The sequence below is a fragment of the Sinocyclocheilus anshuiensis genome, unplaced genomic scaffold (genome assembly GCF_001515605.1).
Source record: "Sinocyclocheilus anshuiensis isolate Anshui unplaced genomic scaffold, SAMN03320099.WGS_v1.1 scaffold2050, whole genome shotgun sequence".
Lineage (NCBI taxonomy): Eukaryota > Metazoa > Chordata > Actinopteri > Cypriniformes > Cyprinidae > Sinocyclocheilus > Sinocyclocheilus anshuiensis.
Genome location: NW_015544239.1, coordinates 41327 through 58640, shown reverse-complemented (window position 1 = coordinate 58640; position 17314 = coordinate 41327). Strand labels below are relative to the sequence as shown.

Below are 17314 nucleotides of genomic sequence, written 5' to 3'. Positions count from 1 at the left end.
AAAAAAAAAGTGGTAAAAAAAAAAAAAAAAAAAAAAAATACAAATATCAAATATTCACTCAAGAAAACAAAAAACAAATTACAAGTGATAACCCAAAAGGCCGATTAATGGAGTAACGTAGCATCCTACCTCATTGGCAATAAACCAGAACCACTTAGAATTAGGTTTTAAATGGAGGACACTCTAGCAATTCGGCCTGAACAGCTGGACTCGGAGCATCACACTCAAAACAAATGCAAAAACAAAGTGAAAGCACAAACACTATATTTTCACACCAAAGTTAACCAAACTATGAAAAAACAGCAGCACGACCCGCAGTTGGTCATCAAATGAGCTGCGGAAGACTGCAAAACAAAACAATAATCAGAAACATCCCAAAACAACATATTGCCAAACAATAATCGCATCATACATACTCAAATCTGCAGCTACACAAGCATAGGATGTTATGATGTCTTCAAAAATATTGTTTTACTAAAAACGAAACAAAAGAAACACCTCAGACTAACAATTCAAAACGAAAATCAACACATAACAATACAATAGCCTGCATACCTAAAACTTCCAACGAGCGCTCAACGTGACTCACCGAGGAGTTAACAGGCATGGCTACAGCAACATCTTGCCAATATAAAAACAAGAACAAGCATTACTATAAAGGCTAAAACACACAATACACGCGTAATCAACCATCACCTACCTCAACTACTGTGACACTGAAGACCGGAAGAGGGGCTGGTATGACAGAGGCTACGTTCTAATGCTTCCTGCCCAGACATTTAAATACTCTGACATTAATTATCCCTATTACTCACTCTCAAAAAGGGACACCCACCTGAAGAAGGGAAGCCCATCCCACACTGCCACATACTGATTTGGGTTGGGTTGGGTATAGAGTGTTTGTTGTAATTTGTAAATTTATAGTAATACCTGGAATTTATGAAATATAATTTTACTTCCAACTTGTGGTGTTTTGTAGTCTTATCGTGAGTCTTATATTTTCAGATACCTAGCCACTGGTGACTCCTACCACTCACTCTCCTATCGCTTCAGAGTAGGCTGGTCTACAGTGTCCAACATTGTCCCTGAGGTGGCAAAGGTTATGTGGGAGGGTCTGATCGATCAGTACATGCCAGTGCCACAAGAAGAAGATTGGCAGATGATCGCCCAGGACTTTAGCGTGCGCTGGAATTTCCCCAATTGTTTAGGGGCTATTGATGGTAAGCATGTGGTCATCCAAGCTCCACCCAACTCAGGCTCCTTTTTCTACAATTATAAAGGAACCTATTCCATTGTATTACTTGGAGTAGTTGATGCCAACTGCTTCAGAGTAATCAATGTGGGTACTTATGGCCGTGGATGTGATGGTGGAACCCTGAGGGACTCTGCTTTCGGCAGGGCCCTTGAAGCTGGCACTCTTAAAATTCCACCAGATGCCTGTCTGCCAGGAGCTGAACATCTAGGCCCACTTCCTTATGCTTTTTGTAGCAGATGAAGCCTTCCCACTTCGTCGCCATCTACTACGGCCTTATCCAGTGAAGAACCTGCAAAGATGCCAGCGCATTTTCAATTACCATCTATCCCGGGCCAGGCTGGTTGTGGAAAATGCATTTGGCATCTAGGTTCAGAATGTACCACCGTGTCATGGTTCAGCCCGCACACAATGTAGAAGCCTGTGTGAAAGCAACATGTGCCCTCCACAATCTTCTGCGGAGAAACAAAACAACTCACCCCTCTGCACCAGTGATGGATGGACCAAACTGCAGCATGCAAGGCATCACCCATCAAGGCGCTAGTAATTCCTCAAGGGAGGCTGTCCATGTGAGGGAAAATCTACACATCCTCCTTTTCCTCTGTACATAGTGAGGTTCCATGGCAGTATCTGGTGTTACAGCCCTTTCTACAGACCAAAGGCCCTTTTAAGTGCCACCACAGTTTCACAAAAGCCTTTTTCGAGTTTAGTCTGTGTGTGTGTGTGTGTGTGTGTCTCTTATTTATTCTGCATGCCAACTTTTCCCAGTTAAATTATATCAAATAATAAAACCTGTTAGCTTTTTTATTATTATGGTTGATATTAAAGGTTGACTCTGTAATATTTATTATTGTTATAGTTTTTACTCTAGCTTTAGAATTCAATAGTACTTCTGAAAATTATATTTTATACGACATTACAATCAGATCTAAAGCAGATGTATCTGAGTACTGACTGCCTAAACAAAAAAGCATGGTAGCAATTAACACAACTGAAGTAAATGAGTAAAAATTTTTTTTTTATTACAGATATTAAATGTATGTCATGTATATTTTTCATGTGTGGATAGTGTGTGCAGGTATGTCAGTGTGTTGCTGAACATTCCAGAACATGAGCAACATTTCACTTCAGTGAACCTGAGTGGAGTAACAAGTATGGGTTTTGAGTGGTGTACATGGAATGTGTGGATAGTGTGTGCAGGTATGTCAGTGTGTTGCTGAACATTCCAGAACATGAGCAACATTTCACTTCAGTGAACCTGAGTGGAGTAACAAGTATGGGTTTTGAGTGGTGTACATGGAATGGGTGTGTGTGTGTGTGTGTGTGTGTGTGAGGGAGAGAAAAGAGGTTCAATCATCCTGAAAATGTCTGCAAAAAAAAACAAAATGATCCAAGATCCAGGGAACTCACCAAGCTGAAAATCCACCATCTAATTTTCGAAGCAGAATTTAACTGTGAGTCTGAGATATCCAAAACTCACAGTTAAAATCGGCTTCGCAAATGAGCTGTTGGATTTTCAGCTTGGTGAGTTCTCTGGATCTTGGATCAAATCTATTCAGAGCTGGAAGCAAACTCTGCAGAAACTGCATATCAGGATCTTCTGATCCAGAAGGGGTTGGATGGTTGGAGCTTTCAATTCCCTGCAAACAAGCCTGCACTGGCCCTTTATGCAACCACGTAGGGCTAGCCTAAGGGCCCCCAGTGCAGGGCCCCTGAGAATTTGCTCATTCGCAAAACGTTGGCCCCTTAGTGCTGGCCCTCACTAGGCCGACACTATTAATCTACAACAGGGGTGCCCAACCCTGGCCCTGGAGATCTACCGTCCTGCAGAGTTCAGTTCCAACGCTGATCAAACACACTTGTCTGTAATTATCAAGTGCTCCTTTAGATCCTAATTAGTTGGTTCAGGTGTGTTTATTCAGGGTTGGAGCTGAACTCTGCAGGAAGGTAGATCTCCAGGAACAGAGTTGGGCACCCCTGATCTACAACAATACATCTGTTTCACTTTAAATACTTCTCAGCTTCTTTAACTTAAGTCTTTGGTAAAAAAAAAACTATTATTATACATCTGAAATGGATGCAGACACCACATAACTAATGTCTATATTGTCAAAAATGCACAGTAGTCAAAGAGATTTCAAATCAATGGATTTATTAAATACAAAATAGAAAACATTAAATTCAGGTTAATACAGCTACATGTAGCCAAAAATGTAAATACACAATAAGTACAAAATATCAAAAGAAAGCAAACAATGTAAGATTGTAGGGTTTCGTCATGTGAACGTTGATGTGTGTGAAAGTCTTATCTGTAGTACATCAATGTCCAAACACTGTCCGTTGCTGAAGTTGGCTGATAGCAAATGAATAACCCAACCTCTTGTAATGAAAACACGCCACAGCTCTCAAACTCCAGACTCTTCCTAACCAGTAACAGTCAAAAATAGTCCAGAATATGGTCTCATGTCGAAAATAAATTTAAATCTATATTCACACTGGACCATGATGTGGTAACCTCACCAATAAAGAGTCCTTCTAAAATGCATACAAATACACTGTCTTAAACTCTTAGCATCAATCCAAACATAGGCCATACATACATGTACCATCTCTGCAAAAAACATCAGCAATGTACACTTTTAAACAGAAAAAAATAACAACTCCTTTAGACTGGACTTGAAATGACACATTTCCCAACCAGGACACAGCACAATGTGTTGTAACCATGCTGGCTACTGCTGCTTGCTATTGCTAACTCCCTCTTCTTCTTCTTCCGTCTTTTGGCGTGTTACATCCTGTGTGCATATCGCCACCTACTTTTGCTGTTATGCAGTCATGGTTTATTTATTATCAATTTCTTCCTTGTTTTTGCTTTTCCTGTTCTTACACACGTGTATATACACAAATATTTGCTAACTCCCTCTACCCACATGACTTTACTTAAGGAAACCTAAAACACCCTAGCACCCCAAGTGGTACGGAAGAAAACTGCCCACAAAATTCTTACTAACAGGCTCATGTCTGTTACACCTCAAATATGGCTCATGAGTTCCACTTTCCTGCAGAGTTTAGCTTCCACTTTGATCAAATTCACCCACCAGTGATTTTCTAATGATCCTGAAGACATGCTTGCTCAGGTGTGTTTGATTAAGGTTAGAACTAATATCTGCAGTGGATCTCGTGAACCAGATTTGAGGATCCCTGGCCTATATGAAACAACAGGTTCTGAAAAGGTCTCTTTTGGTTTGAGCCATTCCAGTTCAATTGAGTGGCTAAAGAATGGTCAGTCAATGTTGTTTGTATTCTCCTAGTTGCATTACAGGGCTGCCTACACAAAACCTGCATGGGCCCAAAGGATACAGAAGTTGCTCTGTGCCCGAACGGGCTGGCCTACATTGGGCCATCATGGGATTAATGTGGGCAGTCCGCTAGTGTGGGCTGCTCACAGAGAGCCTGCGGTGAGCCCAAAACTGTGGGCCTCGCCTGGGCAAGCTCTCACTGGGCCTGTTTAGCTTTGGTGTGGGCTGGCCCTAGCCCACTGTGCCCGCAAAAAGCCAGCATGGGCCCCGCAAGGACATGTTCGCAGGGTTGCTTCAATAATTTTCCTTTCAAAACAAGATAACGATACTACCTCTACTCGTCTGCGGCGTGGTCGAGACTGGGTAAAGTCTGTGCTCTGCCTCTTTTTGCCCTCCTCTCCAGTCATGTTCTCTACCAGACTATCCATCCTGCTCTCTTCTGCACTGATTTCTACCCTGTGCATTTCTGTCATGTCCTTCCCTCCCTGCATTTCTTGACCATGTCTTTCCTCCATGCTTACATCTGCTATGTCTTCCTCATCTTTTCTCCCCTCTCCTATTCCATGTTCTCAGATGTGGGCTTAGAAGAGATAACTGGAAGGAGGAAAGTCATAATGTGATAGTACCACTAAGGACGTTTCTAGGTGGCAGCTTGTAAGAAAAAGTGATTAGGACATTGAAGATATTGATGAAGTTATTTATTGCAGCATAGCAGTGACAAAGTACATGTTGCACCTTGGGTTCAGCGGAGTCGGAATGAACCCCGAACATCCTAAGCGCAAACATTTTATACAGTTACAGTTTACTACCCTTAATGTAAATGAAGTTGCTCCTGTCGTAACAGCTGTAGTCTGTATGTTAATTAAGTTCTGACACCCCTTTGTCTGAGGTGGTTCTCGGTGTCCCACACCTGCTCCCGTTCTACAATTGGTCCCCATTTGCTCAGGATGTGATCATCCCAAATGGTCCCACCCCTGCTCCCATTCTACAATAGACCTATCGGTAAGCCCCGCCCCCCCTTAGTTACTGTTGCTCCCTCGGACAAACAAAAGGAGCTGCTCACTCTCTTAAAATGACAGCTGTCAGTGTGAAAACCTTGTCCCACAGTGTTTTTGAACAATTTTGGACACAGAAGGGCCACCATTCAAGTTGGAATTAAATATGCCATGGAGGGATATATAAAATATTTAAAAATAAATATGGTGGATAACTCGAAGCCAGGGTTTACAGATCGCAATGCAAGCAGGATAAATATTACGGTCCTCACGATCACGGATGACAACATCCCGGAACAACATGTATCGCAGGGTACGATTAAATTAATGTACATTTAACCAGTTTAATATGGAGAGGAACTGAAATGTAAACCTTCGTTTATGTGTTTTTGACCTACACTGTACATGACGTGAGAACAGTCCGCTATTTAGGTTTGTACATTAGCATGGACTCACTAACTTTAACGTTAGTTTTAGCCAGAGATACCTTACTGAAACGCAAGATGACATTAACGTTCTGCTTGAGCAGATGAAAATTGTAACTTAATGAGAGTATGACAACAAGAAAATGAAAATTTTTATCTTCATTGGAATTGGGGTTGAATGCTTAGGGATATTTTGCTCAGTTTTGTTTGGGTTTAGGAAATGTAATAAAATAAATTCTATTGCATATCATCTCAGGATACCTGGAATAAGTGTTACAAGTACCCCAGGCACACCATTTTTCCATTTTTGTAGCATAAACACCATCAAAGCGATGCGAGCTTTGGATCTTCCAAGGTTTCTCTATGGCGCTGAAACCTAAAGATGTCCGAATTCCGCTCTCCGTGCAACTGATACTCGAATGCCATTGGCTCATCTGCGTTCGAGGGGAGGGGCTTATTGATAGGTCAATTGGTCACTGTTTGCTCAGGATGTGATCATCCCATATGGTCTAGAAACAACATAACTGTTTGTAACAACGTTCGTAGTCAGGGGAAGAAGGAGGCAGGAACCGGCGAACATTTAAAGAAAACTTTAATAAAATAAACAAACACAAAATAGCGCGACAGCCCCTCGCGGACGACTGCCGCGCACAAACAGAACCAAAACACAAAATAAAGTCCAGGCCTGGTCCTCTCTCGTCTTTCACTGTCGTAACTCCTCCATTTATCCTTCCGGAGCTCCTCCGTGGGACTCGAGACCGGTGAGTGGTGCAGGTGTCGCTCATTATCAATTACTCCACTGGCCTCGCTCCATTCCCATGGCTCTCGGCCCCGCCCCCACTTGTCACACTGTTGACTTTCTTCTTCTCTATAATAATTAAGCCATTTTGGGAAATGAGCATGATCAAACATATATTGTGGAGTGGAATCTGGGTCGGGGCAGACTATAGATTCTTACACCGCTGCTCCACTTTTTTCCTTCTTCTCCTCTCTCCTTTCCCTAACATCTCTCCACCTTTTCCTGCACTCATCCACTGTTAAGTAAAAAAAAAAAAACAAACTATGAAAATCATGTTCATGTTAACTTGGAGATACTACTACCTCTACAAAAAGTAACCATGGTTTTATTATAGTAAAAGTGTATTAGGCCTAATGTTTATTTATTTTTTTTGTATAGCCACAGTTTTACTACAAATACAATGGTTAAACTATGGTTAGTGTAGCTAAACCATGGTTAATTTGTGGTTGACATTGTTTAACCATAGTTTTTTCATTTTTTATTTGTAGTAAAATCATGATTAATTTGTATAAGGGTAATTTAGTATTTCATACTGCTTGTTAACATATTGCATTAGCATGTGATCATAATCTTTTAAAAATTAAGGTGTACCAGCAATTTAAAAATGTTACAGCATTGTTATTTTATTTTAACCACTGTCTTAATACTGTAACTCAAATACTGTAAAATGCGGAATGATACAACTACATGGAAATATAGGCTAGATGCTAATTATGAGTTTGCATACATACAGCACATTTTGCAAACAAAACACACCTGACAGACCGACAATCTCAGCCACTCGCTTCCATGCTTCATTTTTTCTGTTAACATCTCTGTATGATTCTAGAGATATATCATAAAGAATTGGATTTTCCGAGACCACAAGAATGAGCTTCTCCCATGTTGACGCGTACGACCAAAATGAAATTCTGTGCAACTGCCACTCGGGGGTGAATTCCGACAGTCGTGTCCGAATATCGTGTGCAGTGGAAAGGCTGCTTGATAGTCACGTGGGGCTTCAAATCAACTGGGATGGCTTCAGATCAATTGGGAAGTGCAACAGAAAGGCCGTGAAGTTAAATAATTGATGTCCAAAGACAGTTACACTTCAAATTGACTGTGACCCCTCAAGAATACATTACATCATTGAAAATGGATATATTTTCCGCAGTGTGCGGAGTCAGCAACAAGGACAAAAGTTTTAGTTAGTTATACTGACATTATATGTTATCGGGAGTAACTTTTAAAGTTTGCTCACAACAGTCCTTTGAGCGGACATTTCAGACAATTGAAAACCCTCTTGCGGCTGCTAGATGTTGCGTACTGGCCAAGTACAAGGAAAGATGTCTGGATATATTGCAGACATTGCAAAGCATGCCAGCAGTACAAACCTTCTATCACTAAATTGTCTGGTCAGTTACAGTCAACACCAGTGGTGGAGCCTGGGTATATGCTGGGTGTGGATATTATGGGACCTTTTCCCCAGTGGTCGACGAAGTACACAAGTCAAGTACTTAAGTACAGACATGTATAATAAAATATTACTCCAGTAAAAATAATGAAGTACTCCTTTTCAATCTTACTCGAGTAAAAGTACAAAAGTACTTGATTTTTTTTTTTAATGTACTTAAGTAAAATGTATTGCTTGATTAATGTTTTGTCATTTTATATAGGCTACTTATATAATTTAATTTCATATTATGCATTTTATATAATCCTACTGCTCAAAATATCTGTTTTTCTCAAAATAACCACTATATGGAGTCAAGACATATTTTTGTTGTTGCTATGGGCTACATTAAAAAGAGTGATGTAATATTCACCGTGAAGCTTATATACCTGAGAGAACGAATTCACCATAAGTGATCTAAATTTCAGCAGTAAGAAAAAAAAATGTGTTTTACAGTTATTACAGTTTTCACAGTTACAGGTGCATCTCAAAAAATTAGAATATTGTGAAAAAGTTAATTATTTTTGTAACATTTCAAAAAGTGAAACTTTCATATATTCTAGATTCATTACATGTAAAGTAAAACATTTCAAAGTTGTTGTTTTTTTAATTTTGAAGATCAGAGCTTATAGCTCATGAAAGTCAAAAATCCAGCAGGGATGACCACAAGCTTGAGAATACTGTCAAGCAAAGCCAATTCAAACACTTGGGAGAGCTTCACAAGGAGTGGGCTGAAGCTGGCGTCAGTGCATCAAGAGTCACCATGCTCAGACGTCTTCAGGAAAAGGACTACCAAGCCACTTCTGAAACAGAAACAACGTCAGAAGCATCTTACCTGGGATAAGGAGAAAAAGAACTGGACTAATGCTCAGTGGTCCAAAGTCCTCTTTTCAGATAAAAGTACATTTTGAATTTCATTTGGAAATTAAGGTCTGGAGTCTGGAGGAAGACTGGAGAGGCACAGAATCCAAGCTGCTTGAAGTCCAGTGTGAAGTTTCCGAAGTCAGTGATGATTTGGGGTGCTGTGATGTCTGCTGGTGTTGGTCCATTGTATTTTATCAAGTCCAAAGTCGATGCAGCCGTCTACCAGCAGATTTTGGAGCACTTTATGCTTCCATCTGCTGACAAGCTTTATGGAGATGCTGATTTCCTTTTCCAGCAGAAATGAAATGATGCCACATGACATTGTGGTATTCTGTGCAAATAAAAGGAGATGGCATAAATCTTTACATGAACTTTAATCTGCTCTCATCCTTATTTTTCTTACATATTTTCTCATCCTCTACAGAACCTCTGGTACCTCTTGTGGTACAGTTCCACATTACACATAAGTTCAATCAACACAAATTATTGCACACTCTCAACACAACAGATGTGTCGCCATGGAAATAATAAGGTGATATGTTATAATGGTTGTCTTAGGCTGGCCACAGACTAGACGATTTTCAAATCTTAACCGATTTTAAAACCATGGGAGACCACAGACATGAAGACAGATTCATCTCATTTTTAGCACACCAGACCATTTTACCAGACCAGACTTGTACTGTGATTTTGCTCCATATGGATATATCAAATGGCTTTCAAATGGCAAATGGCATAAATCTTTACATGAACTTTAATCTGCTCTCATCCTTCTTTTTCTTACGTCTGGAAATAATAAGGTGATATGTTATAATGGTTGTCTTAGGCTGGCCACAGACTAGATGATTTTCAAATCTTAACCAATTTTAAAACCATTTAAAACCACAGACATGAAGACAGATTCAACTGATTTTTAGCAAACTAGACGATTCAACCAGACCACAAGACCACACACTTGTTGACTGTAGGAACAATTTCACAGTGACACAAGATCTCCTGGATACTCGTGAGATCAGACATGACTAAGAAAAACAAATGGAGGACAATTGATGCGTTCTGTTTCACAGTGAAGTATAAAAAGAATATGGGTGATGTTCTTTCTCAATACTCTGCTTTCTTGGCATGTTTGTGGCTGCCAAGTTTCAGCTATAGAAGCACGCAACATCCGGTAGGCGACGCTTGCTCGCACTCATTGGCTATCGCGGGTATCACGTCATGGGGCAGCCAGATCAAGAGTCGTAAATCTTGAACATGTTTGATATTTATGATTTGAGTTCAGGGACACTCCGTCTCGATCGGGAGCAGTTAAATAATTGTAATTACACCACACAAAAAAATCGTATATGACAAGCCTCGAATCGGGCCGCGAAAAATTTAAGGGGGTCTGAATACTTTCCGTACCCACTGTATATCTCACATGAGGAGTGAGGGGACGGGGTGTCACTCTCAAACCACTTCTCTCTCTCTCTCTCTCTCTCTCTCTCTATCCCCGTCACTCCTGGGTTCACTTCCTGTTGATGCTATCACCTCCTCTTTGGATGCAGTTCGGTGGGTCCCTCCCCACATACTTTGGTTTTACTTGTGTTACGGATCTAAATATTTATAATTAATTATAACTAGTTATGATTAATTATTCATATTTCCCCATGAGCTGATTCGCTACAATATTTTAAACTTACGTGTGAAAGGGTTAAAAGCACCAATAAAAAAAACAAAGCAATTATTTTGATAGGCAAATGTATTTTATCTTATTTTTTTATTTTTTTTCCATGTTACATAAATAAACACATTTCATACCCAGTTTATTTATTTGCACTCACTTTTCATTGGGCTTACATTTATTGAATGCAACATTTAATTATTTCTTCAATCATTTTGTGGTATATTGATGTGTTTTATATTGGCTTCAGGTTATTTCAAGCTGAATTTCATTTTGTATCTAATTGTTCTTCATTTTAAGGTGATTTTTTTTTCATATTACATGAACAGATAAGCCTTATTGATTTAGTTTTGCTTACATTTAATTGAACTGTTACATTGTACTTCGCAACATTTTATAATGTATTTAATAATTTAATTATATATTTAATTTAATCACTTCATAGTTAACTAAATCGTTATGTATTTTTATGTAAACTATCATATTTTGTACATAACAATTTTTACTGTCAACTACAGATGCTGCACCCATTGTCAACCATATTTTCTCACTAAAATCTCACATATTATGTCTCTAATTCTGAAACTATAGGCTCAAAGAAATTACAGTTTCCCATTCATAATGTTTTCAAGGTCTTTTTTTATGTGAAAATATATTCATTGCAATGTCTGTAACACATTTTGCTTGTCTTTTATTTTTTATCTCAAATGAAAAATAGCTACATTGTTGGGAGTTGATTATGCTGACTCCAAAGAAAATAGATACCTTATTTGTGCAGAATCTTTTAATCTCTCTGTCAAAACATTTAGGGATTTTTAACCAAATATATTTGTGTCGAATAGTTTAGTGCTTATTAAAGCACAATGTAATAATAATAATAATGAGTACTGTTCTTTAATAATTACTGCCTCCCTTGAATGATCCTCAGAATCCTCAAGTGCCTTTTTTTGTGTAGTGTTGGTAATTATATACTGACAAAAGCACTGTTATATTTAATGTTTAATGGATGTTAATAATTATATTAAAATGGTTGGTCGACATTATCGACAACATGGATAATAAAAAAATGCCAACAAATGTTATTGTTGTTGACTAGTCATTTCATCTCATATGACCTAATGTAAGGGCCTGCGATAATGCAGGTTAACCAGTGTGGTGCTGTACGGCAAGACTATAATTCAGCCCTCCATGCTGCAATCCAATAGAAGAAGACACAGTTATGAGTCATGCAAACAAAGCAGAACCAATAAAGTGTGGGAGAGTTTTACAAAACTACAAACACAAAGAGCTGTTCTGTGTAAAGTCCCCAGTATACTCACAGCTAAGTTATTTTTCGTTCTTTGATTATCTATAATTCTTTGGAATGTGTAAATATGTGCAGCATACTTTCTTCTCAATAACAAAATAAACACCCAACAAACATGACAGCGGTGAGAAAACAGCATTTAAGAAAGTATCTGATCATAGCCTTGTGCATATGTTTGCACCAGTTCTGTAATCGGCACTCTGTAAAGTATGATGGCATTTTAGTGCCAAAAAAAATCTAAGATTACAAGATTAAAGTTGTAATATTTTGAGGAAAAGTCAAAATTATGAGAATAAAGTCATAGCATTATGAGAATAAAGTCGAAATATTTTGAGAAAAAAAGTCAAAATTACGAGAATTAAAGTTGTTGCAATACTAGAATAAAGTCAAAATATTTTGAGAATAAAGTCAAAATTATGAGAATAAAGGTCGGAATATTTTGAGAATAAAGTCAAAATTGTGAGAAAAAAGTCAAAATATTTTGGGAATAAAATCAAAATTCAGAGAATTAAGTCGTAGCAATTATGAGATTAAAGTTATAATATTTTGAGGGTATAGCGTATATTGCGCATGCAAATTGCCTGCATTACAAATAATGAATGCAATCGAAGACGTGAAATATTATTTCCAAGCATACTGTCCCTGCATGGTATGATTTCTGCTAATAATCCCACACATATTCAAATCAATGTCCTGGCAACATCTTCCGGTGCTCCCAATCCAGGCAATTTGCATGAACAATATATACTCTCATAATATTATAACTTTAATTGCTACGATTTAATTCTCATAATTTTGACTTTATTCTCAAAATATTTTGACTTTCTCATAATTTTGACTTTATTCTTGAAACATTTCAACTTCATTCTCGTAATTTCAACTTTATTCTCGTAATTTACAATTTATTCTCAAAATATTATGACTTTAATCTCATAATTTTAGATTTTTTAAATGTGGCACTAAAACGTTGTCATAGTAAAGTCACGTCATGTTTATTTCTATAACACTTTATGCAGTATGTGTAGAATATGTATAACTCAATATTTTAATGAATTTCAAAAACTGAATATTCAATCAAAGCCCACTGATTAATCAGTGAAGTAACTGACAATTAGTCAAAAGTTGACAATTTTACACCTTAATAATATAAAACTATTTCTTTTGTGCTTCTCTACCGATGATGGCATTTTTAGTGTTTCTCTCTGGATGTAAAAGGATGATGTAGCACTTTGGGGCAAATATGGCAAACAGTAATCCAAAACTAGAAGCTAAAATGGCAAATATCTCTACAGCAACTGCATATTTCCCTGGTGAGCTCACATATGCTGGAACAAACGCAATCCACACAGCACAGAAGATCAACATGCTAAACGTGATGAACTTTGCTTCATTAAAATTATCTGGAAGATTTCTTGCAAGAAAGGCTAACAGAAAGCTTACTGCTGCCAACAGTCCAATGTATCCCAGCAGCATAGAGAAACCAGCCACTGAGCCTATAGCACATTCATATACTATTTTAGAGCGAGTATACTGGCTGTTTTTATGTGGTGTTGGAGAGGCAGTTGATAGCCAGACTGCACATATCACAACCTGGAGGGCTGTTAGAACCAAAACTGTGCATCTTTGTTGAGCTGCTCCAAACCATTTCATTGTTCCTTTGCCCTCTGGTCGAGATGACTTGAACACGGCTATTACCACCATAGTCTTGACCAGGATGCTGGAGACGCACAGGACAAAGCTTATGCCAAACACAGCATGTCTTAACTGACATGTCCATAACTGTGGCTGGCCAATGAACAGCAGCACGCACAGAAAACACAGTTTCAGTGAAGACAACAGCAGGAAGCTGAGCTCTGAATTGTTGGCACGAACTATGGGAGTGTTACGATGATGAGCGAAGATGACCATCACAAGAGCACAGATGCAGGTACCAAGCAAAGAGGCAGTGGTCAGAGAGATTCCTAGAGGATCCTTATAAGACAGAAACTCTACTTCTTTCGGGACGCACTGGTCCTTATCCGAATTGGACCAGAACTCATCTGGACAGACTGTGCAATCAATAGCATCTATGAGTAATAAAAAGAGAGAAGGTGCGAACTGAAGAGAACTTCACATCAAATTATGTTCCAATTTTCCAATCAATAATTTCCTCACCTGTTATATTAGAAATTTCTCCATCTCTGCATGGCAGGCAGTCAAAACAGCAGACAGGAAGGCCCTTCCTCCTGGCTTGTCTGGTGCCTGGTGGGCAGCTCTCACTGCACACAGACCTTGGGGGCTGAAAGAGACATCATCCATTATATATATATTTTTTTTTTATGTATTGTATTTTTCATCTCTTTTACACAATAACAAGCTTTTCATTCATTTATCCTCATTTGTCTTATCATAGCTTTGACTAGTATATAGACTAAACATCTGCAAAAAGGATGGCATTAAAATGTACTGTTTATTACTTTTTTGCTCTTAAAGTTCCAGTATATTGCATCCTCATCCAGCATGAGCACCATCTCTGTTGCCGCCCCTTTATTTACTACACCAACTGTGTGAATCCTTATCGATCCATCAGAGCTCGGCTGCCAGTTCATCACATCATAGATGGCCAGAGCATCTCCATTCTTATCAAATGACACGTGATCCCCAAAGCCTGTGGTGAAATTCACTTTCTGTAGGTAGTGAACCAGCTGTACAGTTTGTAGAGAGGACAAGACATTAAATGTTTATCTGAAATTTAAAACAATATAGAGTACATATTTTGCATTTACACCTTCAGCTCTTCTATATGCCTGGAGAAAATTTGCACTATACCTGTGGGTCTTACCTGCCAGGGTTTCAGGTTGGTTTTATCAGCGCAGCTGTTCCCACTGAATGGTCCTCTCCCCTCCTCACACTGCATCAGCTCATGAAGTGCATGTGCCAGAGCATAAACTGCCTTATAGACATTATACGCTGCTCTCAAGCCCGAAACATCAGTGTATGGTGTTTCAGTGATGCTCAGATCCTCCTGTCCTGTACACACCTTTTTCACTTGCTCTCCATCTATCGCTCTACCCCCTTTTTCAAAACTACACCCGAACATGTTCTCCCAGAAAATTCTCACTATATTGTTTTTTTTATCATTACTGGGATGGAGACGTAGAAGAAACTCACGAAGCCCCTCAATCTCTCCACGCCTGATAGCAATGCCCAGTGTGCCCCCCAGGATGGGTAGGAAACGTGGAGTGTGGTATACAGGTGAAGTGGTCCAAGCTTCACTGGCAATCCACTGTCTGCCTGTTATGTTCTGCAACACCACCTCCTCCATCAAAGGTATTAGAAAGGATGAAGTGGAAAAAACAACCACCACTCTAGCTGTTGAGGCCTGAATCACTCCTGTTATATATTGAATGTCTCTGTGGTTGTTATCATGGGGAAGGATTTCAGAAAAAGCAACACAATGTCCAAACAGCTGCATTTCCTGCTGAAATAACTGAGCAGCATAGATGCCGTAGTCATCATCACTGTAGATGAGACCAACCCAGGTCCATCCAAAATGCCTCAAAATCTGAACCATAGCCCGTACCTGGAAGGCATCACTGGGGATTGTTCTGAAGAAAGAGGGGTACTTTTTCCTGTCACTCAAACAGGAGCAGGTGGCGTAGTGACTAACCTAATTAGTTAGGAAAGATGGAGAGAGAAATAAAGACACGAGACAGACAAATAGAGTGATAATCATCAGTGCTTTTTGAAAAAAAGTACAAAAATATGCACATAGTGTATTTTCTTTTCTTTTCTTCATAGCAACTTACTATAGGTACTCGAAACAGCCCCAGAACATTGGAAATTGCAATGGAAGGAGTTGAACTTGGATCCCCTACGATCCCAATGACTGGAGGAGGGCCAGTGCAGTTTAGGTTGGAGAAGGACTCCTCCGTTCCACTAGCCAGGGATATGGCAGCCCGAAATGCTATTCCTAGTCTTACACAGTTGTCATAAAGATGGTATCCAAGAGTGATGCTAGGCAGCAGCTTTGGATTCTTATTGATCTCATTTACTGCAAAAGCCATTGTCTGTGCCTGCTGGAAGATTTCTATATTGAATCTAGAAGAAAAACAATAAGTAAATGTAAAACAAGTAAATGTAAAACAATATAAATGTTGACATGTAGTAAAAAGATAGTAATAATTAAAAATGTATTAATATAAGCATTAGTATACAGAAAATGCATTTGAGACCACGCACTAGTCATGGAACCCTCCTATTGTGCATACCTGGTTAAATGCATAGTGGTTTCAATATAGATTTTTCATTTATTTATTAAATTTTTTTTTACTGCTGTCAGCATATTATTTAAAGTTAGCTTAGGTAAAAGGATGCAAATATAACTTAAGATTTTTTTTGTATTTATTATTATTATTATTATTATTATTATTATTTTAAAACCTCTCTCACTCTGTTACTTTTTTTTTTTTTTTAAGTTCTGTAGTCATTCTGGCCAAAGACCAGACTCACTTTTCACAGTATGGTGGTTCTGGCTCTGTTCTGAAGCTCAGTTCTGGAAACACTGTGAAAAAGTGAACATGAAATAGGCCTCCAAGTATAAAATCTCCATCCTGGTACATCCCATTCAACTTGAAGCGTCCCTGGAGTTGACATGTACCTGATTTTAGGATTGAATCTGCAGAGAAACAGTTAAATGACAGGTATAGAAAAATGTACAGAGTGATCCACATCTCTCTTTCTGACCCAGGCAGCCACTCTACTAATTTATGATAAAGCTTGTCTGGGGTGTTCCTTTAAAAGAGCAGGCGATGCCAAGTGGGCATCCCTGGAAAGCAGGACGTCACTCTCCCATCCCTCCCAACATAGACAGCAGTATTGATGGAATAAAGTACATATGCATGCACAGTGAACTGCTGTTAATTGTATAAAGACTTTTTTTTTAAATGCTGATCTGCATGGGAAACAATTGTCTTATACCAATTACCAATTATATCTACTTATTCCTGTTTTTGCTTGCAAGAGTTATTTATTTAATTATTTATTTATTGACTGATTAATTGATTTTCAGAATGTCCTCTAGATGTCAGTCATGCATTTGACTTTTCTGAGTAATAAAACATACTGTTATTAGTGCTAGCGTACCATGTACCGTGGTAAAGTGATGCTATCAAGTGCAAAGATATGAAGAATGTTATTTATCAGACTAAATGATTACTGTATGCATATATTAGAGTGTGTACTAGGCAGTTTTAAACGCAAAGTAATAATAATAAAAAAAGAACATGGTTTGTGCTATAATC

At 38.6% G+C, this 17314-nt stretch overlaps 1 protein-coding gene across 1 annotated transcript; it reads right to left on the bottom strand.

Moving 5' to 3' along the window:
* Window positions 1-13184: 13184 nt before the first annotated feature.
* On the bottom strand, window positions 13185-16744 carry LOC107697635 (extracellular calcium-sensing receptor-like). The gene is made up of 6 exons (XM_016498436.1): window positions 16524-16744; window positions 15821-16112; window positions 14854-15681; window positions 14489-14716; window positions 14187-14310; window positions 13185-14098 (listed from the first exon to the last, which is right to left on the bottom strand). The coding sequence occupies exons 1-6, from the start codon at window positions 16742-16744 to the stop codon at window positions 13185-13187; spliced, it is 2607 nt and encodes an 868-aa protein (XP_016353922.1).
* Window positions 16745-17314: the final 570 nt, after the last annotated feature.

Excerpts from the sequence above, each read along its gene's own strand:
- LOC107697635 (XM_016498436.1), bottom strand. The coding sequence starts at position 16,744 with ATGTGGATCACTCTGTACATTTTTCTATACCTGTCATTTAACTGTTTC. Across the intron at positions 16,113-16,523 it reads GAACCACCATACTGTGAAAA|ATTCAATATAGAAATCTTCC; the intron begins GTGAGTCTGGTC and ends TTTTTCTTCTAG. Across the intron at positions 14,717-14,853 it reads CCAACCTGAAACCCTGGCAG|CTGGTTCACTACCTACAGAA; the intron begins GTAAGACCCACA and ends CAAACTGTACAG.